At 48.3% G+C, this 26,311-nt stretch overlaps 1 protein-coding gene across 1 annotated transcript in view; it reads left to right on the top strand.

Moving 5' to 3' along the window:
* Positions 1-26,311, top strand: part of Dnah2 (dynein axonemal heavy chain 2) — a 100,312-nt gene that overhangs the window by 45,211 nt on the left and 28,790 nt on the right. Inside the window, exons 28-51 of the mRNA XM_036195242.1 lie at positions 28-217; positions 709-889; positions 1,972-2,099; positions 2,445-2,597; positions 2,839-2,964; positions 10,211-10,429; positions 10,617-10,734; positions 10,911-11,047; positions 12,358-12,495; positions 12,581-12,739; positions 17,461-17,613; positions 17,768-17,859; positions 18,136-18,334; positions 18,473-18,697; positions 19,625-19,729; positions 21,121-21,309; positions 21,860-21,945; positions 22,084-22,214; positions 22,353-22,502; positions 23,113-23,280; positions 23,515-23,675; positions 23,998-24,137; positions 25,573-25,705; positions 25,801-25,940. Coding sequence (XP_036051135.1) covers positions 28-217; positions 709-889; positions 1,972-2,099; positions 2,445-2,597; positions 2,839-2,964; positions 10,211-10,429; positions 10,617-10,734; positions 10,911-11,047; positions 12,358-12,495; positions 12,581-12,739; positions 17,461-17,613; positions 17,768-17,859; positions 18,136-18,334; positions 18,473-18,697; positions 19,625-19,729; positions 21,121-21,309; positions 21,860-21,945; positions 22,084-22,214; positions 22,353-22,502; positions 23,113-23,280; positions 23,515-23,675; positions 23,998-24,137; positions 25,573-25,705; positions 25,801-25,940 — 3,621 coding nt within the window. The remainder of the gene's footprint in view (positions 1-27; positions 218-708; positions 890-1,971; positions 2,100-2,444; positions 2,598-2,838; positions 2,965-10,210; positions 10,430-10,616; positions 10,735-10,910; positions 11,048-12,357; positions 12,496-12,580; positions 12,740-17,460; positions 17,614-17,767; positions 17,860-18,135; positions 18,335-18,472; positions 18,698-19,624; positions 19,730-21,120; positions 21,310-21,859; positions 21,946-22,083; positions 22,215-22,352; positions 22,503-23,112; positions 23,281-23,514; positions 23,676-23,997; positions 24,138-25,572; positions 25,706-25,800; positions 25,941-26,311) is intronic.

Below are 26,311 nucleotides of genomic sequence, written 5' to 3'. Positions count from 1 at the left end.
GACCCGAGCCACGTCCCAAATTCTCAGATGTTACATGACGTTGACCACGGCCCTGCACCTTCATCGAGGGGGCTCGCCCAAAGGCCCAGCAGGCACTGGGAAGACAGAAACGGTCAAGGACTTGGGCAAAGCGCTGGGTATATACGTCATTGTGGTCAACTGCTCCGAGGGCCTGGACTATAAGTCGATGGGCAGAATGTACTCAGGACTAGCCCAGGTCAGTACCCTGCCTCCCCATCCTAAAGGTCCTTTGCATATCTTTTAGTACCTGAAAATCAACTGAAACCCAAATCTGGTTTATACCTTTGCAGCTTGCCTGAGGTAATTCTTATAATCACAGTAAAGAAGCGAGACTCCTTCAGCTCCCTGAGTTTTCCACATTGCATGTTTGCAAACTAAGGTCATGCAAGGATTAGAGTATGTACAGAAACTGCCCGGCACACAATAGCTACTCAGTACACACAGGTTCCAACCACACCTTTGGCTGCTGTCTGATGTAGAGCTCTGGCCAGAAGCTATGACACTGTTACTCTGGTCCCCCTGTACCTCCTATTTCGGAGGCCACCTTTCTTACCAACGCATTTTCAGGAAGAGTGCGTTAATCTGTGGTCTAGCAGCTCAGGACACCTCTCTTTGTGTTAATCTGTGGTCGAGCATCTCAGGACACCTCTCCTGCTTCTGTGACCCTGCCTCTCCCTCCCTCCACAGACTGGAGCCTGGGGCTGCTTTGATGAATTTAACCGCATCAATATTGAGGTGTTGTCCGTGGTGGCCCAGCAGATCCTGTCCATCCTCTCTGCCTTGACTGCCAACCTCACCCGTTTCCATTTTGAGGGCTTTGAAATAAATCTGGTGTGGTCTTGTGGGATCTTCATCACCATGAATCCTGGTAAGTGGCAGGAACTGATGACATGGGGGTGCAGGGGGGTGAAAACTGGGTGTCTGGGATAAGTATTGTGTCCTTTCCTCTCCCTCTCGCTCTGTGTCAAAGTGCTTAGTTAGCTAAGAACTACGTGACTAAAGAGACCTAGTCAGCTTTCCATGGCTGTGACAAAATCCCCGAGGACCGTTTAGCTTAAGGCCGAAAGGTTGGTTTTGGTTTCACGATCTCGGCCCATGGACCTTCATTTCTGAGCCTTTGGTAAGGTGAGGCAGGATGTCATGAAGGAGGTGTGTGGTGAAACAGGACTGCTCATTTCATGGTGACCGGGAAAAAGGGAGGGAGGGGGAGGCAGGGAGAGAGAGAGAGGAGAGAAAGACTCATTGATTCATAGGTATACTCCAATGAGTTACTTCTTTCATGTAGACCACACCTTCTAAAGTTTCCATTAACAGACATAAATCTGTGAGAACAGCCCATTGATGAGGTCTGATCACTTCCAGAAGGCTCCACCTCTGAATCTGGTGTGTCAGGAACAAAGCCCTTAGGGGACATTTCAGACCCAAATTCCTGCAACAGAAGAGAATTGGGAACTACCAGGAGAAGAGGAAGTATTTTCTCTTCCTGTTCCCCCTGAAGGGCTCCAGAACCACTATGTGTCTCGATGGAGCCCTGGTCTTCCCAATGGGCTAGCTCCATGCTCTGCCTTCCATCCCGTTTGGAAAATGTATAGCGTTCCCTGGCCTCATCGAGGGAACAGCTCTGGGGGAAGGGTATGAGAGAGAGTCTGCTCAGGAAAGTGTCAGATCGGAGCCGCAGCTGTGAGCGCTGTAGGGCTGGTGTGGGCTCCATATAGAACTCAGCAGCTCTGTGGTTTCAGTTGGAAACAGGGCCACGTGGACAGTAAGGAGCACTTAGGAGGAAAGAAGATGAGTGGAGGGGAGCCAAGGCAGAGATGAGGCAGGATTCTGGCTTGGAGCTGGAGCCAGGGAGAATGTTAGGGATAGAGTAAAGGTTGGGTAGAGTGGGATGTTTGGGAGATCAAGTGAGGACAGGAAAATGTGGTTCAAAACAAAGGACTTTGTCCCCAGGCTATGCTGGCCGCACGGAGCTTCCAGAAAACCTCAAGTCCATGTTCCGCCCAATCGCCATGGTGGTGCCCGATTCTACGCTTATTGCGGAAATCATTCTCTTTGGGGAGGGCTTTGGCAACTGCAAGGTATTCTGATAATCTATTCCTTCCAATTATTTTATTTCCTTTGCATAATTATTCCCTGGACAGAGGAGCCCCAGAAGGACTCACAGTCCGTTTATCCTAACAGGAACTTAGAGCACTGTTTACTAGTAGGTTGTGAAGACAGAGGAGTACAGAGGGGGCGGGGTCTCCCTTCCACAATACCACTAACGGATAATAGTACAATCCACAGATCTCCTAGCATGGTCCAGAGCACCTTCTAGATGCTTCAAGACCCTGACCTAGATAGATTCTTACGTCTGTAACTGTTCCCAAATAAAAAGGGGACTTGTGGGAGCTGAGCCGTTGTCTTCTCTGCACGGTTCCCAGATCCTGGCCAAGAAGGTGTACACACTGTACTCACTGGCTGTGCAGCAGCTCTCCAGACAGGACCATTATGACTTTGGCCTGCGTGCTCTCACCTCCCTCCTACGCTACGCCGGCAAGAAGCGCCGCCTGCAGCCGGATCTGTCTGACGAAGAGGTAGGCCAGACACATGGCCCTGGCACCTCTGTCTCCATTGGCACTGGTCTGATGGTGTCTTGGTGACAGTTTTTCAGACTCTTTCTCTTCCTTCTCCAGACAGAGATATTCCACCCACACCCGCCCACCTGAGCTGACCCGCCGCCTCTTGCTTTGCCCCCTGTGTGGTGGTCCCCACTGTGTTGCTGAGGCCCAGCTTTGGCATAGCCATTGTTCTTTGATCTCCCCTTTCCCCATACAGGTTCTGCTGCTCTCCATGAGGGACATGAACATCGCCAAGCTCACATCAGTGGATGTTCCATTGTTCAATGCCATTGTGCAGGACCTTTTCCCTAACATCGAGCTGCCAGTCATAGACTATGGCAAGGTATTTGCTGGTGTGTGGGGGGAGGTGAAGGGGTGGGGGTGGAGGACAACTATGTGGGGGGTGGGGGGGGAAGGACAGCTAACAGGAGTCAGTTCCCTTCTTCCATCTGGTGGGTCTTGGGACAGGACTCAGATCATCAGGTGTGGCACCCACTGAGCCTTCTCCCTGGCCCAGTATTTATTCTTTAATAAGCTCCTTGACCTCATGTGTGACTGTGCATCTGGGAGTAGGAAGTGTGATGTCATCCACTAGTGCAACTGAATGACAGGTGGCTCCTCCTTGGACCCACACAGAGAGCTTCCTCTCTGACCTACACCCTACAGGCTGGCCTGCTCACATTAATGTAGTGATTTAGAGACAGAGTGTTACTATGTAACCCTGACTGACCTGATACTCCGTATCTAGACCAGGCTGACCTATATTCTCAGAGACTGGCCTGCCTCTGTCTCCCTGTGGGTCACCACATCCGACTCCAGTTACTTCTGCTCAACAGATCCTTGAATTCACTGAAACCTCAGCTCTATTGGCTATAATATCCATTGGCCCTCTCCCGTCCTCACGGTGGGAACTTTGAGGAGAGTCCCTGGGAGCCGTGTGGTGTGGGAGAGTAGAGGTGTGGAGGCCGTGTAGAAACTACAAGAACGTTCCTTTCTGTGTTCTGTTAGTCCAGTGCTCTGAGCTCTTTTCAGCTGAAACTTCTAAAATGCTGGATTAAAACATCAAAAACACACATACAAACAAACAACAACAAGGGCAAGAATTCCAGGAGCCTTGGTACAGGGACAGTGAGTGAAGAGACTTTGAGAGGCAAACAGGTTCCAATACTGTTTTTTCCCCCCATGAAAATCTTGTCACTCTAAGGTGCCAGGGACAGAATGGGCAGCAGCCCAAGTCTGGAGGTGGACCGGAAAGTCCCAAGCTATGGAAGCCTCAGTCCACAAGGACACACCCTCAGTCAACAGGAAACTGTCTGAGCCCTGGTGATGGGAGATTTCTCCAGCTCAGCCTCATACTGTTTACAGTTATCGGTTATTTTACTGTGAAATTTAAAATCTCAAGCTTAACCTCCTGGGCGGTTTGTAGGTTGTCAATGCCCCCCGGGTGACTGGCAGAAGCCAAGGGGAATGGTTTCTGGAGGAGTGAGCCTCAGCTCCAGTCCAGAAGCAAATGGTCAACAGAGCCCAGAGGGCAGTGCACACCATTCATATAATCTGCAGCTAATGGAACTCCAAGAGGAAACTTTGCAGATAGCTGTCTTTAATGTTTTCTCAAGGAACTAAGAGAGGAGCTGTGAGCCAGGAACAAGAGACTGTGTGCAGAGTGTATTGGAAAAGGAGTGAGTAGAATCTGTGGAAACGTCCAGGCATGCTTGTGCGTGTTGCGATCTCTACACTCTCTGGAGGTGATGGCAGGCAGACAGTGGGCGCCAGACCAGATCTACACAGTGTTTAAAAAAATGTGCAATTTAAGGGCTGGCGAGACGGCACTGGCTGTCCTTGCAGAGGACCCAGCTTCAATTCCCAGCACCCACACTGCAGTTCACAACTGCCTGGAACTCAAGTTCCAGAGGATCCCATGCCTTCTTACAGTCTTCTGCATACATATGGGTACATAAACTCATGTAGACACATGCGTGCCACCACCGCCCAGCTCTGGAGACTGACTTCTTTTTTTGGTTTGTTTTTTTGTTTTTGTTGAGACAGGGTTTCTCTGTGTAGCTTTGTGCCTTTCCTGGAACTCACTTGGTAGACCAGGCTGGCCTCGAACTCACAGAGATCCGCCTGGCTCTGCCTCCCGAGTGCTGGGGACTGACTTCTTTTTAAAGATTTATTTATTTATTTTGTATACAGCATGTATAACTGCAGGCCAGAAGAGGGCACCAGATCTCATTACAGATGGTTGTGAGCCACCATGTGGTTGCTGGGAATTGAACTCAGGACCTCTGGAAGAGCAGGCAGTGCTCTTAACCTCTGAGCCATCTCTCCAACCCAAGACTGACTTCTGAGGTGTGCGTATCACATCCAGAGGGCAAAAGAAGATGAGGAGGGAGGTGGCTCACAGGAGGCCCTTAGCCCACCCCTGAGAGATCTGGAAGAGGAGCAAGCAGGGCAGAGATTGCAGTTTGACATCTGTGGCATCTAGTCAGCAGGGCAGTGAAGTAAGGAGGACTTGAGGCAGACTGTTTGAATAGTTAGGTGGCATCCAGATGTGGAGGTCCACACCTACAGTCCCAGCGTCTGAAGGCAGAGGCAGGAGGATCACTGCAGTTTGACTTTAGCCTGGTCTACATTGTAAGTTTGAAGCCAGCCAGAGCTGTGTAACAAGACCGTCTCAGAAAAAAAGAAAAGCAAAGCAGTCGTATCTCTATGATCTGGCGTCTTGATGACCCTGGGGACTGCCCACCCCCTTTCTGGTGGAGGATTAGGAGATGAAAGGGCGTGAGTCAGGCCTGGGAACAGCGTCTGAGTAGGAGTGAGTTCCCGCACTGAGTGAGGGAACATTTGCAATTGGATGCTCAGACCTTCTGCTTCCTTTCATCTCTCAGCATAAACAACAGTAGCACCCAGACAGGAGAGTGGAAGAATTCTCAGTTCTCTCTGGGGAATAATGACCCAAGAGGAATGACAAAACCGTGGCAATATGGCCCCCATGTGTTACCTGCAGGACTGCTCACAGCCTAGGAGCCCCAGACTCACATCAGAGCTTCTCTTGTTCATTTGCAGTCATATAAACGGAGCGTGGGAGGAGAGCGGGGAGAATCAGGAATTCAAGGCCCACCTTGGCTATATAAGGAATCTGAGGCTAGCCTGGCTGTAATGATTATGATTATTACACACGAGCAGAAAACCAAAGCTCACTGAACACCCGAAAGAGGCTGGGCATTAGCAGTGGGAGTGGGGAGGTAAGAGAGAAAGGACATTTGAGTCAAATTCCTCAGGCAAGAGATTCTGTTTTAAACGCAGAACAACAGATGGGATGGTAAGGGTTCTGAAGGAAAGTATCAGCCCTGAGAGAAGAAGCAAGTGTCTACTTTTTACGAGTCTATGAGAAAAAGGGTGGGTCTTACATCACAAGGAAGCAGGCTTAGTCAATATGTGACCCGTGGTCCCATGGCACGTGGCAGGCGTCACTCTCTGGATAGGAGATTGGGGCTTAGTTAATGTGTGACTCAGAAAAAGTGATTATAGTCAGACTGATTCCCGCCCCCCCCACAACACACAGCAAAAACAGTGGGGGGCTGGGTGTGTCCTTGTCTGGCTTGCAGCCCTATCTCCTTAGGCCTTGGTTACTGGAGGGCCTGAGTTCTCTAACAAAAGAAGCCCATATAAATAGGAATGAGCCACTGGGAGGAAATAGATAGTCCAGGGGAGGGAAGCAGAGCAAACACAGAAACCCAAACCATGACTGGCCCTCTCTGCTGAGGAGTGGCGGCCACACCTGCAGACACAGGTACTCTAGAGGCTGAGGGAGGATGGTTATTTGTGTGTATGCAGGTAGGTCAGCCTGGGCTGCCAAGACCCCACAGATGAAGGAGAACACACACACACACACACACACACACACACACACACACACACACACATGCACGATGGCCACCATTGTGAAATGTGAAAACACTGAACAAGAAAGACCATATCACAAGTTTCCAAAGAGCAAAAGGCAAAAGTCTAAAAACAACAGCAAGAGCAAAAGCCAGGCTGTTCTGTGCTGTCTCAATAATATTAAGTATGTTACTAATGGACCGGTCTTCAAAATTCCAGAGGTAAAGGGTTTCTGACATCAAATTCTATACCAGCCAACCTATCATGTAGAAGGCACACTCAGCTACATTTTCAGTTCCTGTGATCCAGAAACAAACGAACACAAAGCCTCTCCAATGTGTCCAAAAGCTGTAAGAGAGCATGGATGGTCACTAGGGCACAGGCGCACACTATGAAAGGTTAGCCAGGAGGCAGAGGCAGGAAACATGCTTAATGCAAAGGAAAAGCTTAACTAACGCTCGGGATGATGCTGAAGAGGGCGCGCAAGATGATGGTCACAGGATGGGCAAAGGGAGCAGGCAATCCAGATCAAACGAAGCCTATCCAACCACTACAGAAAATGAACCTCTCTACTAAAAAAAAATTCTGAAGCCTTCAGGAGGACTGCTTATAAGAAAGAAATTGATAAGTGATGTGACAGTCATTTACAATTAACTAGCAGAGTTTAGAGTTAGGTTAGTGATAAGCATCTTGAAGAAACAGGAGCAAAAGCCACAGTAACAGAGCCCTTAGGGAAGACAAAACAGTCCAGAAGACAAGTCCACATCCTTATGCTAATACTTGGTAGTGTTTACCTGAGACACACCTGAAACTTAAAGACCTGCTAACTACTCATCAGGAGAAAGCTAGGGAACCATGACAGACAGCCTAGCTTTTGAGGCAAAAAGCTCTACTGGAAATAGAGGGTCACTTCCTGACAATTAATAAAACATTTGATTCACCAGAAGATAAAACAGATCTAACTCGGATGTACTTAACGATAGACTCAAAGGGACTAAAGCTAAGTTGGCTGAATCATAAGGAGACATAGACAATCGCATGGCAGTCTCAGCCTCTTCCTCAGTAGATCAGGCCCACTGCAAATCACTGTTACGGGAAACTTCAACAGCACAAGGGACAACTTGGAATTGATTCGTATCTAAAGAAATTTCACTCACGAATCAAAGAACCGTCATTTCTTTTTTGTTTGTTTGTTTTTCCAGACACGGTTTCTCTGTGTAGTTTTTGGAGCCTGTCCTGGATCTCGCTCTGTAGTCCAGGCTGGCCTTGAACTCACAGGGATCCGCCTGGCTCTGCCTCCCGAGTGCTGGGATTAAAGGCGTGCGCCACCATCCGCTGGTGAACAGCCATTTCTTTCGCACATAGAACATATAGGAACTCTAACCATGTAAAGACCATGTATCTGCCTCGAACATTCTGAAGGGACTTACTCAGCTTCAGTATTTCTGATTAAATGATAACTGTTGGTATCAGACATTTTTATTATCTTTATGTGTGTGTGTGTGTGTGTGTGTGTGTGTGTGTGTGTGTATGATGTATGTGATGGGTGTGCCACAGCACACATGTGGAGGCCAGAGGACAACTTTGTGGAGTTGGTTTTCTCCTTCCACACTTAGATGAGTTTTGGGGATCAAAAACTCAGGTCCCCATGCTGGCGTAGCAAATGCCTTTAGCTTCTACATTGGTGATCTTGTCATCCCTAAAGCAAACAAACCTTTAGAAAGAAACAATATTAAAAAGTAAAGGAGAAGCCAGGCAGTGATGGCGCACGTCTTTAATCCCAGCACTCAGGAGGCAGAGGCAGGTGGATCTCTGTGAGTTCGAGGCCAGCCTGATCTACAGAGTGAGTTCCAGGACAGCCAGAGCTGTGACACAGAGAAACCCTGTCTTGAAAAACAGAAACAAAACAAAACAAAAAAACAAACAAAAAAAAAAAAAGAAAAGAAAAGAAAAGAAAAGGAGAACATTGCATAATGATAAAAATGACCAATGTACAGAAAAATATAACAAATAAATGTGGGTTTAAGCCTGTAATCTCAGTACTCAGGAGGCTGAGGCCTGAGGCTCCCCATGACTTTGAAGTCAGCCTGAGCTACATACTCTAGCTTGGGCTATAGACTAAGACTGTGTCTTAAAAAACGAATAAACAAGGTTGGGGATTTAGCTCAGTGGAAGAGCACTTGCCTAGCAAGCACAAGGCCCTGGGTTCGGTCCTCAGCTCACAAACAAACAAACAAACAAACAAACAAAGCAATCAAAAAGATTCCTGGGGGCTGGAGAGATGGCTCGGAGGTTAAGAGCACTGAATGCTCTTCCAGGGGTCCTGAGTTCAATTCCCAGCACCCACATGGTGCCTCACAACCATCTGCAATGAGATCTGACACCCTCTTCTGTGAACATAAGTAAATAAATCTTTAAAAAAAAAAAAAAAAGATTCCTGGGCATAGATTTTAGATTTTATGTTGCTTCTCTGGTAAGCTCAGTTACATGGATATTAGCATTAGAATAATCTAGTTAAGGAGATATATAAACTTCATGTGTCTTACAACTTTCTATAGTCTAAAAGTACTTTGTGTGATTCTTTTTGGAATTAATTTATCTTTATGCACATGGGGGTTTTGTTTGCATGTATATCTGTGTACCAGTACATGCCTGTCACAAAGGCCAGAAGAAAATGTAGAATCCCCAGAACTGAATTATAGATGATTGTGAGCCACCACGTGGGTGCTGGGAATTGAACTCAGGACCTCTGGAAGAGCAGCCAGTGCTCTTAACTGCTGAGCCATCTCTCCAGCCCAGAACAGTGGGGTCTTCCAGCATGGTAAATTGTTTTGTTCCCAATTGTATCTCTAGTACTTAGCACAATGCCATAGAGATTCAATAAACATTTGTTGAATAATGCTTAAAAAAATGTATAGAGCTAGACTGAACATTGTACATATGAGTTTCTGAAGAAAAAATTACTCAAAATTACAAAGTTGAAAGCTAGGAAACCAGGCTGGCTGACTTTAGAGCCCGATGTCTTTTGCTATCCCATGCATGGATGTGTGTGTGTGTGTGTGTGTGTGTGTGTGTGTGTGTGTGTGTACACGCACATGTGTGTAGTGTATGTGCATGGGTATACACACACAACAGTCATAAAAGGACACAGGCTGGCCTGATCTGTCACTCTGCTTTATTCCTTGGACAGGGTCTCTCACTGACCCTTGAGCATGGCCGGTCACCAGCAAACTCCCATGATCCTCTTGTCTCCATCCAACCATAGCACTGGGGTTTCAGGTCCATGTGTAGCCATGCCCAGATTTTTATGTGGATGCTATAAGTCTAAACTTAGGGCCCCATGCTTGGACAATAAATTCTGTTACTTACTGAGCTTCCTCCCCAGCTCTAATGTACCCAGCTTGCCTGCCTGCCTTTTCCTTCCTTCCTTCCTTCCTTCCTTCCTTCCTTCCTTCCTTCCTTCCTTCCTTGATACTGAGGATCAAACCCAGGGCCTTGCATATTCTAGACAAGCAGCCTACCACTGAACTATAGCTTTAGTCCTGGTGTCTTACCTCTGCACTAGCCAGTTCTCAGTGAATTAATGAGTTTGAATGCAAAGGACCTTAGTGTTATTGGTTCCGGTTCGGATGTGTCTTCCCAGGCACTGAAGGGAGTTTGAAAGTCCCTTGGATGACTCATACATTTTCTTCCTCTTCTTTCAGATACAGGACACCATTGAGCAGGAGATCCGAGAGATGGGTCTGCAGATCACACCATTTACCCTCACCAAGGTTCTCCAGCTGTATGAAACCAAGAACTCTCGACACTCCACCATGATTGTGGGCGGCACTGGCAGCAGCAAGACCACCTCCTGGAAGATTCTACAGGCCTCCCTAACTTCCCTGTGCCGTGCTGGAGAACCCAACTTCAACATCGTTAGAGTATGCGGTGGGGCACCAGCATGGCCAGCAGGTGCTGGGAGGGGCCAGACCAGGATCCATGGAGGCCTGAGGGAAGATGAGCAAGGAGGGGCTGGTGCAGGAGCCTAAGAGAGAGAGGGTCAGCAGCAGAGGTGGTGGGAGTTTGGGCTGCCAGAACCTCCAAAGTCTCTTGTGGTGTCATTTTTAGGAGTTCCCTTTGAACCCAAAGGCGCTGTCCTTAGGGGAGCTGTATGGAGAATATGACCTCAGCACCAATGAATGGACAGATGGCATCCTATCTAGTGTCATGCGGGCCGCATGTGCAGGTATCCTGTGGGCCGGGTGGGTGAGCAGAGATGTCAGCAGCTCCCGAAAGAGTGGGGAACCTGGGAACAAGAATCACCAATGGGGGGTGAAGGGTGCCTGGGAAATGCCTTAAGACAAGGAAGTGTGTGGTGAGGGACACAAGGCAATCTTTCCTTATCACCCGGCTGCCATCAAGACGAGAAGCCAGATGAGAAATGGATCCTTTTCGACGGCCCCGTGGACACGCTGTGGATAGAGAGCATGAACTCTGTCATGGACGATAACAAAGTACTGACCCTCATCAACGGGGAGCGCATCTCAATGCCCGAGCAGGTGCTGATGACACAGGGCAGCGGCATCCCAGGGTGCTGTAGAGGGCAGGGGGGAGGGGAGGGGAGCCGAAGAGGAGGTTGGGTACTGAGCGTACTGGAGAGAGCTTGGAGGAAGATGTGGATTCAGGTGAATCTACAACTGAAGCAAATGCTTTTCTAGGCTAATGTGGGCTCAGTGGGAGAGCTCATCTGGCCTTTACTTCTGGGTTCCATTTCCAGCACAGGAGACAGGGGGACCATTGCTACCATGGAACAATTGTACAGGAAAGAACTTTGTGTCTAGAAATCACGGTATAGACTCAGGCTGTCCTCGGCTTCATTTCCACTGGTCTGTGAGGTGTGCCCTTCATACCACACCAAGGTTATGGCCTCATGGGATGTCATACCCACCTTTTCCTTTCATTTCTCCTCTCTCTCCCTCTCTCCCTCATGCCCTCTCTCTTTCCTCTTCCTTCTCTCTTGCATTTTAGATAGCATCTCATGTAGCCCGGGCTGGCCTTGAATTTGCTAGGGAGCTAAGGATAACCTTGACTCCTGATCCTCCTACCCTCTGCCTCCCAAATGCCATATTACAGGCATATGCCCCCGTTTTTCCTTCCATGCAAGCTAGAGAGTGGTTTTTCCTAAGGAGAATTTTGAATAAGCTCTAATTTCTTTTAGAAAGTGTCTGAATCACTGTTCTATCGCTGTGAAGAGACGCCAGGAACCAGGAACTCTTATAAGAAAAAGCACTTCATTTGGGGCTTACTTACAGTTTCAGAGGTTTAGTCGATCTGCGGAGCCGCAAGACTGGGTCTGGTGTGGGCTTTTGAAACCTCAAAGCCCATTCCCAGTGACACATTTCCTTCAGTGAGACCACACTTCCTGATCCTTCTCAAATAGTGCCACTCTCTGGTGACTCAGCATTCAGATAGTGAACCTATGGGGACCATTCTTATTCAAGCTATCATAGAAAGCAGCCATTTTTCCTCTTGCCCCATTTTCCTTGATCCAAGCACACCTTAAGGCATAACTTCCCTGGGTGGTGGTGGTGGTGGCGGCGGCGGCGGAGGCAGAGGCGGTGGCGCACGCCTTTAATCCCAGCACTGGGGTGGGGGAGAGCAGAGCCAGGTGGATCTCTGTGAGTTCGAGGCCAGCCTGGTCTACAAAGTGAGTTCCAGGAAAGGCGCAAAGCTACACAGAGAAACCCTGTCTCGGAAAACAAACAAAACAAACAAACAACAACAACAACAAAAGGCATATGCCCTAGGTATTTTTATACTATGGATATGGTGCAGTTGATAAGATTCTGACAAAAGTCTGTATCCTTAGGTGTCTCTCTTGTTTGAAGTGGAGAACCTGGCTGTGGCCTCTCCAGCCACGGTGTCTCGCTGTGGGATGGTCTACACTGACTATGTTGACCTGGGCTGGAAGCCCTACGTTCAGTCATGGCTGGAAAGGAGGCCAAAGGTAAAAGGGAACTGAGGAGAAGTGTGACTAGGGTGGCCTGTGGTAAACGACAGTGGACAAAGTGTCTCTTCTTGCTCACGTCCAGACAGAAGTAGAGCCCCTTCAACGCATGTTTGAAAAGCTCATCAACAAGATCCTGAACTTCAAGAAGGATAACTGCCATGAGCTGGTGCCCGTCCCCGAGTACAGCGGCATCATCTCCCTCTGTAAGCTCTACTCAGTCCTGGCCACACCAGAGAATGGGGTAAGGAGAGGGGCCAGCCTGGAGCAGGGCAGAGGGAGGGCCCACAACCCCACCAGCACACCTTCAATTTGAACAAAGGCTTGAAATGGGGACTTAAAGGAAAGGCTTCAGCCTGACCATGGTGTGTGTGTGTGTGTGTGTGTGTGTGTGTGTGTGTGTGTGTGTGTGTGAATGAATAGAAACACATGCTTGAATGTGTACTGAGCTGAAAGTCCAGACTAGGAATTTAGAATTAAATGTAGCAAGGGCTGGTAGTATAGCTCAGAGGCAGAGGACCTGCCTCACATGCACAGGGCAGACAGAAAAGGAAGGAAGGGGGGGAGAGAGGGAGGGAGGGAGGGAGGGAGGGAGGGAGGGAGGGAGGAAGGAATGATTAGTAAACAGCCCAAGAGGAGGGTCTTCCTATAATTTCATACCCATATTCCATCCCTTGTTTATTGTACTTTGAAAACACAGCTAATATTCCTTGCTATACCATTTCTGATGGGAAGTTCTAGAAAATTCCAGATGAATTGATATTTCAGAAAAATTTTGTTCCATTTAGAATTGGGGAGGAAAGATTAAAAAAATTGTTGTTGTTGTTGAGATTAAATTATTGCCTTAGAAATGTTTTGCATTATTTTTAATGGTGTTACCAGGTAACAAAACTATTAATATATAATGAACAGCAGTTAAGGTCTCTGGCAGTGTGAGTTCATCATGGCCAGGAACAGGGCCACATACCTGTAATCACAGCATTTAAGAGACCGGAGAAGGCAGATCTTGAGTTCTAGGCCAGCCTGGTTTGTAATTTCAGTTCAAGAACAGCTCAAGCTATACAATGAGGCTCTGCCTCAAAACAAAAGAACAAAAACCACTTACCAAAGAAACAACGGGCCAGCTGTGCTGATACATGCCTTTAATCTCAGAAAGGCTGAAGGAGGTGGATCTCTGTGAGGTCAAGGCTAGCCTGGTCTACACTGTGAATTCCAGGATAGCCAGGGCTATGTAGAGAGACCCTGTCTTAAGAAAAAGAAAAAGGGTATACAAAGAACTCAAGAAACTAGACATCAAAATACTGAACAATCCAATTAAAAAATGGGCTAAAGAGCTAAACAGAGAATTCTCAAAAGAAGAATCACAAATGGCTGAAAGACATTTAAGGAAATGCTCAACATCCTTAGTCATCAGAGAAATACAAATTAAAACGACTCTGAGACACCACCTTACACCTGTCAGAACGGCTATGGTCAAAAACACTAATGACAGTCAGTGTTGGAGAGGATGCGGAGCAAAGGGAACACTCCTCCACTGTTGGTGGGAGTGCAAACTTGTACAACCACTGTGGAAGTCAGTATGGCGGTTTCTCAGAAAGTTGAGAATTGAACTACCTCAAAACCCAGCCAAACCACTCTTGAGCATATACCCGAGGAATGCTCAATCATACCACAAAGATACATGCTCAACTATGTTCATAGCAGCATTATTTGTAATAGCCAGAACCTGGAAACAACCTAGATGCCCATCAACTGAAGAATGGATTAAGAAAATGTGGTACGTATACACAATGGAGTACTACTCAGCAGAGAAAAACAATGACATCGTGAAATTTGCAGGCAAATGAATAGAACTAGAAAATATCATCCTGAGTGAGGTAACCCAAACCCAGAAGGATAAACATGGTATGTACTTACTCATAAGTGAATTCTAGATATAAAGCAAAGAACAATCAGACTGCAACCCACAGAACCATGGAGACTATATATATAGCCGGGGCTGGGGGTGGAGGGACCCTAGGATGACTGTGGCTTATAATAAGTTTTGGTTTTACTCAATTACTGGGTAAGCCTCAATGAAACTATTAAGATAAGAATTTATACTGTATCAAGCTGGTAATAGAAAAATAATTAATTAAAAGAAAAAGGAAAAGGTATGGTTGACCTTTTTGGTGTTATGCTTGTCCAAGGCCTGACTAGCACACTCCACTAAGTCCTATTGCATGGCTTTTCTAACATGTCTACAAACATTTTTATCACCGCCTTCCGGTCACACATGGTTGTGGTAGAGCAGGGACTGACTAACTGATGCAGCTCCTGAGAGAGTGCTGACCTCTCATACTGTGGAGGAGAGCCTACCACTACAGAATCCCTGGCTCATCTCACAGGCCAGAGATTCTCAGCCCACTTTCCTGTATGTGTGTGTGTGTGTTTGTTTTTCAAGACAGGGTTTCTCTGTGTAGTTTTGATGCCTGTCCTGGATCTCGCTCTGTAGACCAGGCTGGCCTCGAACTCACAGAGATCTGTCTGGCTCTGCTTCCCAAGTGCTGGGATTAAAGGCGTGCACTACCACTACCCAGCCTCCTGTCTATATTTTGATGATTGAAGATTGATACAAGGCCAAGTTTATCATTCCGCACTGGACAAAATCCTATAATCCTGTCTTTATATTATATTCTCTGTATAGTTAGTCCTGGCTAGCCATGAACTCATGACAGACCTCCTACCTCTGCCTCCCAAGAGCTGTGATTATAAGCATGTGCCATCTGCTGACATTTATCTGCAGTCATGAGCATCTTTATCCAGAATCTGTAAGAGCTCCTTAACTCTGCCTGTGGCTGTGTCCTGTGGTATGTCAAAGATGACGGGGAGATGCTGAATTGGCGAGCTGTTTCTCAGTGAAGTACACGAAGGCAGGCAGCTCTCTGTGCTCCATGCATACTTCCAGAACAACAGCACCTGCTGTATACCCCTCAGGCAGGGAAGAGAGAACACGGGCTCTAAGTATGATGTGTCCACTATTGCGTTGGAATACTTTAAACTTAATTTAACAGGGTCTCATGTATCGCCGGCTGGTTTGGATCTTTCTGACAAAGGTGTATGCCATCAGGTGTTGTCCTTAGTCATTCTCCGTCTTGTTTTTATTTCCTGAGGCAGGATCTCACTGAACTGGTTAGCCAGGGATCCTCCTGACTCTGCCCCCGCCCCCAGCGCCTTGACTACTGATGTCAGCAGCTGCATCTGGCTTTTTTTTTGTTTGTTTTTTAAAGACAGGGTTTCTCTGTGTAGCCCCAGCTGTCTTAGAACTCGATCTGTAGACCAGGCTGGCCCCAAACATAAAGATATACCTGCCTCTGGAATCAAAGCTGCAGCTGGCTGTTTTTAATGTGCATCTAGAGACTGAACTCAGTACATCACAGCTGTGTGATGTGTCTGTGTATGTGTTTTCACATATGTGCTCACACATGTATGTGGGTGCAGTATGTGTAGAGGACAGAGGTTGATGTCAAGTGTCTTCCTGATCACTTTCCTCTTTTAAAATTGATTGAAGTAAGTGAGGTCTTTTGATTCAGCTAGTCTAGCTAGTCAGTTAGGAGATCTCCTAAGCACTAGGATTACTGGTGGGTTGCCGTACCCACCTGGTATTTACATGGGTGCTGGGTGTCCAAACTGAGGTTCTCATGCTTGTGAAGCAAGGGCTTACCACTGAGCCACCCTCCCCAGCCCCAAAGCTAAATTTTAATTGTATAAGTAATCATTGAGTTTAGTTTTCTTTTTTAAAATGAGATACTTTTCTTTTTTTTAAGACAGGATCTAGCTGTGTAGCCTTGAACTTGTGATCATTTTGCCTTCTCAGTGCCTGCTGGGATCACAGGCCTGAACCAGCCCACCAGGCTTCTCAAGCCTCCTTTGTTCATCCCCCTTCCTAATCTTGTTTTCTTTCCTCCTCCACAGAAATAACTACCGAAGTAAGTTTGTATCATTCTAGGAGCATTAAAAGTGCTCAGCCAAAGCTAGGCTGCGGTGGTGCAGCCTTTAATCCTAGCACTCGGGAAGCAGAGGAAGGTGAAGCTCTGTAAGTTCAAAGCCAGCTGGATCCACATAGGGAGTTCAAGGCCAGCCTGGGGTATACAGTGAGACCTTGTCTCAAAAACAAAACCAAAAAACAAACACCAAATCAAACAGACAAAATTGCTTGTTGACATAAAATCCCACAGGTATCCACAGATGTTATCCTGTTTAGGAAGTAGACTATGGTGTGGCATGATGGTGCATGCCTTAAATCTCAGCTTTTAGGAGGCAGACACAGGCGAACCTCTGTAAATCTGAGACCAGGCTATTCTACACAGAGAGTCCCAGGATAGCCAGGGCTCAAAAACAAAACAAACATACAAACCAAAAAAAAAAAAAAAAATGGATTATGCTACATGCAATTGCATGCTTGTCAAACCCAAACTGTGACATAGTGTCTACTGTGATGTGCACATGGTTGCTTTAGCAGTGTGTACTATTCCGTGGTAAACCCCTGCACTTACTGACTCTCCGTTCCTCTATTGGTAGATGGTTAGGTTATTTCCAGGTGGTTTTGTCTTTTTTTTTTTCAGTTACAAACAGGTCACCATGTGCCTGTCCCCTTGAACACCCCTGAGTGTTCCTCCAGGGCAGGCCTGATATGGCCAGCGGACACTTACGTTCTATGACTTAGCCTAGAGGCATTTCTGAGCAATTGCAGAGATGTAGCTAAAATCCGTGAGTAGGTTGTAGATGAACACAACATTTGGAAAACAGCCCCATGGTTTCCCACATAGAACCAGGGAAAAGGCAGGTTCTCTGCCTTTGTGATAACCTGCTGAACTAGATCCTCCCATCTCTTACAAGTGTGGCTCCTGTGTCTTGAGTAACAAAGGTTATTCTAAGGCAAGTTCAGCGCTCTGGATTCCTGAACCTCTTCTCTTCTCTACCCAGGTGAACCCAGCTGATACTGATAACTATTCTATTATGGTAGAGATGACATTTGTGTTCAGCATGATCTGGTCTGTGTGTGCCTCTGTGGATGAGGATGGACGCAAGAAGATTGACAGTTACCTTCGAGAAATCGAGGGCTCGTTTCCCAATAAGGTCAGGGCTCTTAAAGCTAGCTGCCCCGTATGTCCTATTTTTCCCAGGACTTGCAAGGCACTCTGGTCAGCCTCTGCCTGACTCCCCCCACCTGCCTCTGCCTGGTAAGAGCTGAAGGAAGGTTCTAGTAACATGACTCACATACTGTCCTTAGGACACAGTGTATGAATACTACGTGAACCCCAAGATGCGGACTTGGACATCATTTGAGGAGAAGCTCCCTAAGAGTTGGCGTTATCCTCCCAAGTGAGAGCAGAGTCTGGGGTTTGTCTCGGGCTTGGTTCTGTAGTTGGTGGCAGATATGGCCAGAGCGATGGGCCTGGGAGCCAGGGTGAACTGTGAAAGGAGAAAACCACTTCCAGGGAAGAGGTGACTAGCTTTGGGAAGTAAGATCTAGAGGGCGGGGCTGTTGATTAGACCATGGTCACACCAGAAGACCATAAACCCTAGGAGGAGAGAGGCCGTGAGAGCTGAACTGGAGAGTGCCAATGCTCCCTGAGACACCTTTCCTTTCTTCCCTAGCGCCCCTTTCTATAAGATCATGGTACCTACTGTTGATACTGTCCGGTACAACTACCTAGTGAGCACCTTGGTGGCCAACCAGAACCCTGTCTTACTGGTGGGCCCTGTGGGAACTGGAAAGACCTCCATAGCCCAGAGTGTTCTCCAGTCCCTGCCTTCCAGCCAGTGGTCAGTGCTCATAGTCAACATGTCCGCACAGGTACGTCGGGGCTCGGGCTGCCGGCTCCTCACCATCTGCTCTCTCCCCGAACTCAAGTGCTCAGCTGACGCTCCTCCGGGGCCCCGTGTTTCTCTCGGGAACACTTACATCTGTATCCGTTCTGTGCTCTTCCACCAGACCACATCCAACAACGTCCAGAGCATCATTGAGAGCAGAGTGGAGAAGCGAACCAAGGGTGTGTACGTGCCCTTTGGGGGCAAGAGCATGATCACCTTCATGGATGACCTGAACATGCCGGCTAAGGACATGTTTGGGTCCCAGCCACCACTGGAGCTGATCCGCCTCTGGATTGACTATGGCTTCTGGTATGACCGTATGAAGCAGACCATCAAGCATATTCGAGTAAGTACCCTGAGACTGTTCTCAGGTATCTGTTCTCTCCTGGGCTAGGCGGGCTTAGTCCCTGCTCCACTGGGCCCCCTCTCTTACAATCCTATCTTCCTCCCTCCACAGGCCCGCACTGTTCCTTTCTGGGGACCCATATATCTGGCTCCCAAGTTACTGACCCCCAATGATAACTCTCCTCACTGAGCCTGTCCTGTACTTAGCGACCTGAGGGTCTCGTTCTTCACGTCGCCTAGCTTCCTCTGCTCACTTGCACGGCAACAACATCCTCAGAGCCAGGTCCTAACTCCACACTCATAGACTCCTCCTCTTCCTGCGGTTGCAATAAATCCATCTGTCTGTCTGTTCTCTTCTCCACCCACAGCCCAGACAGCTCCCTTCTATCTTCAGTCTCTCCCCACATGGGATCATAGACTGGACTTTCTCTCTTTTTCCTTTTTCTTTTCTTTTCTTAATTGGTTTTTGGGTTTGGTTTTTGTTTTGTTTTGTCTTTTTGAGACAAGGTTTCTCTGTGTAGCCTTGGCCTCAAACTCACAGACAACGCCTGCCGAGTGCTAGGATTAAAGGCATACATCACCATCATCCGGCAAGACAGGTTCTTTGTATGTTGTAGTTCTGGCTGTCCTGGAACTTGCTATGTAGACCAGGCTGGTCTCTTGAACTCACAAGGATTCTCCTGTCTCTGCCTCCTGGGTTCAGGGATTCAAGCTGTGTGCCCCTGTGCTCAGCCAGCATGCTGTTGTAATACATGCAGTATGATGTGTAACCGTGAGATCAGGGTGACTGAGGTACCTGCACCTTAAATGTGTCCTATTTCTGTTAGAAACATTCAGGGCCCTCTCTCCTGGCTATCAGGAAGCAGCATCAGCATCTGTCTCTCGTCACCCCACCTGTCTCTCCCCCATCTTTGTCTTTGCTCTCTAGGACATGTTCCTGATGGCTGCCATGGGCCCTCCAGGGGGTGGACGGACTGTTATCTCCCCGAGGCTACAGAGTCGCTTCAACATTATCAACATGACCTTCCCCACTGTGAGGCCATTGGGGGTTGAGGGTGGGGATCGTACAGGGCAAAACCATCCCAGGCCTGTAGAATGAGGAGCCGAACATGCCAGGAGGCTAGGCCTTGAGCAGAGTTGCTTTCGGGGAGTGGTGATACCTAGAGGTGAGGCCCTCTGTAGAAGCCCTCGGTATCTCCTGAGCCAGGGCAGCTGCAGTGTTTCCAAGTTTGGCCTGCTGGCTCTGGAATGTGGAGGCCTGGTGTCTGTCCATGGCCAGAGAATGCCTGGGGCTGAAGCCAGTTCAAGGAGGTAGATCTTGCAAAGTTAAGAGCCAAAATCAGTGCCAGGGTTAGGGAGGTGAATGCAAATTTACGGGGACTGAGAAGCAAAGCCAAATAAAACGACAATCAGGAGAAATACTATTTTTTTAGTTTTCGAGACAAGGTCTCACTAAGTGTAGTCTGAGGTGGCTTTAAAACTCATACCCTCTCTACCCTCAGCCTCCCAAGTGCCAGGTGTACAGGTGTGTGTCACTATACCTGGCACTTAATTAAATATTTTCTTTAAATTAAAATTAAGTCAAGAAGGTAAAGATGCCTGTTACCAAGCCTTACAACCTGAGCCCAATCCCTGGGACCTTCGTGGTGGAAGGAGAGAGCTGTTTCCCACAGACTGTCCTGTAATCTCCACATGTGTGCCATGGCATACACATGCCCACATACAGATACATATATTTTTTTTTTTTTGTCGGAGCTGAGGACCGAACCCAGGGCCTTGCACTTGCTAGGCAAGCGCTCTACCACTGAGCTAAATCCCCAGCCCCCATAAAGTTAATGTAAAAAATTCTCCACAAACATGATACCAAAATTTATTTTCTTTTTTCTTTTTTTTTTTTTTGGTTTTCTGAGACAGGGTTTCTCTGGGTAGCTTTGTGCCTTTTCCTGGAACTCACTTTGTAGACCAGGATGGCCTCAAACTCACAGAGATCCCCCTGCCTCTGCCTCCTGAGTGCTGGGATTACAGGCGTGTGCCACCACCGCCCGGCAGAGTTTCATATGTGAAATCAGTGCAGTGCATTACTGAGCCACAGTAAGGCCTGAGATGAAGAACGGATTTTTTCATAATTGTTTTTATTTAAAGAATTATGGGGTTGGGGATTTAGCTCAGTGGTAGAGTGCTTGCCTAGCAAGTGCAAGGCCCTGGGTTCGATCCTCAGCTCAAAAAAAAAAAAAAGGATTATATAAAAATTATTTATCAGTGGTTGTTTTCGTGTGTGTGTGTGTGTGTGTGTGTGTGTGTGTGTGTGTTTAAAATGCTTTTTCAATTCTGTTTATGAGGTGAGCTCTGTATTAGCCTCACACTGGTCCTGGCTCTGGCTCCAGGCCCAGGAACCTTGGAAAGTGAGTCTGAATCTTTTTCTAGGAATCTCAGATTATCCGGATATTTGGCACTATGATCAACCAGAAGCTTCAGGATTTTGAAGAAGAGGTGAAGCCCATTGGGAACGTGGTGACAGAGGCCACCTTGGATGTGTACAACACGGTGGTGCAGCGCTTCCTGCCTACACCTGCTAAGATCCATTACCTTTTCAACCTCCGAGACATCTCCAAGGTAAGCTTTGGCCTGACCTCTCCCCTTTGACCTCGCTCGGCCTCCTCCTCAGCAGCAGCAGCAACTTCCTCCTCCTCCTCCTTTGAGACAGGGTTTCTCTGTGTAGCCCCGTGGCTGTCCTGGAACTCACTCTGTAGACCAGTCTGGCCTCGAACTCACGGAGATCCACCTGGCTCTGCCTCCCGAGTGCTGGGATTAGAGGCGTGCACCACCGCCCAGTGTGCTTTCAGTCCTTTCAGGTTTGGTCCCTGGCTCCCACATTGAGTGGCTCACAACCACCACAAACTCCAGCTCTGAGGAGCTCAATGCCTTTTTTGACCCCTGTGGAGTCCTGCACATATGTCACACACACACACACACACACACACACACACACACACACACACACTTTTTAAATCTTTAAACAATAAAAATAGAATTCCATAATGAAGCACGTGCCTATGGTCCCCCCACCCTAAAATGCTGTGCAGCCTTGCACTCTGCTTTCAACCCCAGATCTGCAGAGGATCTCTTTTCTCCCCTTACTAATATCAGGGCTTCAACCTTCCAGATTTTCCAGGGCATGCTAAGAGCCAACAAGGACTTCCATGATACCAAGGCCAGCATCACCAGACTCTGGATCCATGAGTGTTTCAGGTGACGTGTCTGTGTGTCCTGGCCAGATCAACTTTCCCAGCCTCAATCCCAACCGCAGCCTTCACCTCTGGCTTGGCTTCCCCTTCCCTGGGACTGTTCTCCTCTTTAGCCCTGACCCTCCCACACTGTTTCCAACAGGGTCTTCTCAGACAGGCTGGTCGACGCAACAGACATGGAAGCCTTTATGGGCATCATAAGTGACAAACTGGGCACCTTCTTTGACCTCACTTTTCATAATCTCTGCCCCAACAAACGTCCTCCTATCTTTGGTGAGCCGGGATCTGGGACTACTTTGGGCCTTAGGAGGTTAGTTAGAAGGTGGGGCATGGATTCCAGATGCTAAGGGCCCTAAGGGAATCTCAGGGGACCAGGCCTTGGGGACTCGAATGCCCTTCTCCATGGCCTAGGGGACTTCCTGAAGGAACCCAAGGTCTATGAAGACCTGGTGGATCTGACGGTGTTAAAGACGGCCATGGAGACGGCCCTAAGTGAGTACAACCTGTCTCCTTCGGTGGTGCCCATGCAGCTAGTACTCTTCCGGGAAGCCATCGAACACAGTAAGTGCTTGCTCCTCTGGCCCCCCTTCTCTACCTGCAGTTTCCCTCCAAGGCCACTCCCAAATCAAGTTCCTTCCTGGTCCAACATATTCTTGTGCCAGTGGAGTGTATTTATTTATTCTTTGTTTGTGTGTGTGTGTGTGTGTTTTGTTTTTCAAGACAGGGTTTCTCTGTGTAGCTTTGTGCCTGTCCTGGATCTCGCTCTGTAGACCAGGCTGGCCTCAAACTCACAAAGATCCGCCTGGCTCTGCCTCCCGAGTGCTGGGATTAAAGGCGTGCGCCACCACCACCCAGCCTCATTTTTGTTTTGAGACAGGGTCTTACTGTGTAGCCCCTAGCTGGCTTGGAAATTGCTGGTCTTAAACTTGTGGTGACCCTCCTGTCTGCCTCTCCTTGGTATCCCAGGCCTGCACTGCCACACCTATCCCCAGGAGTGTTTAGTGGGCAAGGTGAAGGTTAAAGGTTGAACTGCCATCAGAGCCTTGGGCACCAACTCCTTCCCTCTTACTTGACTCCTGGGCCTCAGCCTCAGAGGCTCTGATCTCTAGCTCAGGGCCCGGAGTTGGTTGGAATTGCTTACCCAGTGCACTACCCTCACCCCACTCCCCAGTCACTCGGATCGTGCGGGTAATCGGACAGCCTCGAGGCAACATGCTCTTGGTGGGGATTGGGGGCAGTGGACGCCAGAGTCTGGCCCGCTTGGCCTCTTCCATCTGCGAGTACAACACGTTCCAGATTGAGGTCACCAAACACTATCGTAAACAAGAATTCCGAGATGGTACGGCTGGGCTCCTGAACTGGAAGAGGGCAGGGGCTTTAGAGTGAAAGATGATCTGCTTGTGTTACCACCGTGCCAGGCGGTGGGATGCCCCTGGCATTTGTGGGCCAGGCGTAGGATGATGGTGTGGGTCCTATAGGTGCTTTTGGGCTGAGAGAGGGTCCTGAAGCTTGGGGGGACTAGGCTGGGGAGTCTGAAGTAAGTCTTTCCCTTTGACTTTAATTATTTGGCCAGATATCAAGCGTCTGTATCGCCAGGCAGGGGTGGAGCTCAAGACCACGTCCTTCCTTTTTGTGGACACACAGATCGCTGATGATTCCTTCCTGGAAGACATCAACAACATCCTCAGCTCAGGCGAAGTCCCCAATCTCTACAAATCAGATGAGTTTGAAGAGGTACAATTCCTTCAGTGCTAACTTGGTTCTTTGGCTTTCCTAACAACCACCGAAATCCACAGATTTTGCATCTGTTTCTGTAGCATCCCCAACCATCCCATCCAGATCAGGCCCTGGGCCCTGGGAGGCTGAAGGGCTGTTGGAGTCTATCATCAGTCATCTCCCAGAGGCCTCACGGGACAGGGTGGGGGGTGGGTTGGGGTGGGGGGTGGGGGAGGGGCAGAGTTGCTTTAAATCCCACTCCAGTCTGCCAGCCTAACCTGCTATCTGGCTCATAATGCTGTGAGCACTTCCATCCTGACTCAGGGTAGCTTTTGTCCAGATCCAGAGCCAGATCATAGATCAGGCCCGGGCGGAACAGGTATCAGAATCCTCGGACAGCCTCTTCGCATACCTCATTGAGCGCGTCCGGAACAACCTGCACATTGTGCTGTGCCTCAGTCCAGTGGGAGACCCCTTCAGGTGATTCTGCCCGTGTTATCCTTGGCCCCCAGGACTCCCCTCTCTTTTGGCCTTCTGTGTCCTCTGGAAGTTAGGGTGTTCCATGTGACCCCCTCCACAGTTCAGGAGTGTTAAGTGCCCACATTGTTCTGCAGCAGCCCACGAGAGCCTTTTCGTTTTCTCAGACTCAAAAGTCTTTACCCAGCAGAGAATAACTCCCCAGCTTCCGGAAACTGCCTTTCTACTTCCCATCTCTGTGAATTTGACGACTTTTGATGACCTCATACAAGTAGAGTGGTGCAGTATTTGTCCTTTTGTGACTTACTTATTTCACTTGGGGATGTTCTCAAGTTTCATCCATATTGTACCATATGACATGATTTTCTTCTTCTTGATTAACGGGTGAATAGAATTACACAGTATGCATACATAACTTTTTTTTTTTTTTCGAGACAGGGTTTCTCTATGTAGTTTTGCGCCTTTCCTGGAACTCGATTTGTAGACCAGGCTGGCCTCGAACTCACAGAGATCCATCTGCCTCTGCCTCCCGAGTGCTGGGATCAAAGGCATGTGCCACCACTGCCTGGCATAACATTTTTTTTAAAATCCATTCTTGTATGGCTAGATATTTCAGAACAGTCAAAACTAGAAGGAGCAGGGTTGGGGATTTAGCTCAGTGGTAGAGTGCTTGCCTAGCAAGCACAAGGCCCTGGGTTCGATCCTTAGCTCCAGAAAAAAAAAAAAAACCTAGAAGGAAGAGGTTGGGTGTGACAGTGCACACCTGTAATCTCAGAACTTGGAAGGCTGAGGCAAGAAGATTGCTGCAAATTTGAGACCAACCTGAATAGGGGCTGGAGAGATGGCTCAGTAGTTAAGAGCACTGACTACTCTTCCAAAGGGCCCGAGTTCAATTCCCAGCACCCACATGGCACATAACATAAATATGAGGATTTGACACCCTCACACAGACATACATACAGGCAGGCAAAACACCAATGCACATAACATAAATAAAAAAAAAAATTAAAAATCAAACCAAAATAAACTTAGGAAGAGGCTGAGGCAAACTGGGTTACTATTTTGCTTACATTTTAAATTTATGGTGCATGGTGTATTTATCACGGGGGTGCCATGCTAAGCCTTCTTCTTGGGTTCTCTCACCGAATTCCCAACAACCTTAGTGTATACTGTTAGTCCCCATCTAGAGATGAGGGAACTGATGTTGAGTATGTCAGATACTTGCTCAAGGTCAGCTTCTAGGAAATGTGGATCTGGGCCTTTTTGACCTGAGACCATGTCTCAATGTTGTGCTAAACTGAGGTCCATATGCACGAGCAGATAGGGGATAATGAGGAGGAGGAGGATGGGGCCCTAGGTTTCTGCGAAGCAGGTGGGCGTGTGCTAGAAGGCTAAGGGCACTTGTGGGTAGACCTAATGCCCTCCACCTCCCCTCTAGGAACTGGATTCGCCAGTACCCAGCCTTGGTGAACTGTACAACCATCAACTGGTTCTCAGAGTGGCCCCGGGAAGCCTTGCTGGAGGTGGCTGAGAAGTACCTCATAGGAGTGGACTTGGGGACACAGGAGAATGTGAGCCCTTCCCTCCCGACACTTCAGCCCCACCCCACCTCCCCTCCATCCCTGGTCCACACCCTGTATCTTCCATTCTGTGTTGTTGGCTTCAGATCCACAGGAAAGTAGCCCAGATCTTTGTCACTATGCACTGGTCCGTGGCTCAGTACTCCCAGAAGATGATGTTGGAACTGCGGAGACACAACTATGTCACACCCACAAACTACCTGGAGCTCGTGTCTGGGTATAAAAAGTACGGAAACCGGGAGGCAAGGAGGGCCAGGGTGTTGTTTAGTGAAATGATATCCGGGAAAATAACCAGGATCTGGACAAGGGGACAGGCTGGAGGGTGGGCACTAAGGTGGGATGGATGGGGGAGTCACAGAGGGGCTCAGTTGCTGGAAGTTACTGAGAGGAGGGACTTCTGTTGGGAAGGCCTTTTCTAGAGTCTCCAGTCATGTCCCCTGGGCTCCGGGGCCGACTTAACCCATCTGTCCTTATTCACTCCCATGGCGTTTCTCTATGTTTTTTAGACCACAAGTCACCTGGAGTTTACCATACATTTGTGACCTTTCCTCTCTCCCTCTGGTGTCTCTAGACTGGCCATTCACATGAAATAGCCAG

Source organism: Onychomys torridus, chromosome 8 (genome assembly GCF_903995425.1).
Source record: "Onychomys torridus chromosome 8, mOncTor1.1, whole genome shotgun sequence".
Classification (NCBI taxonomy): Eukaryota; Metazoa; Chordata; class Mammalia; order Rodentia; family Cricetidae; genus Onychomys; species Onychomys torridus.
The sequence above is the reverse complement of the archived record's forward strand: the minus strand, read 5'-3'. Positions and strand labels throughout refer to the sequence as shown.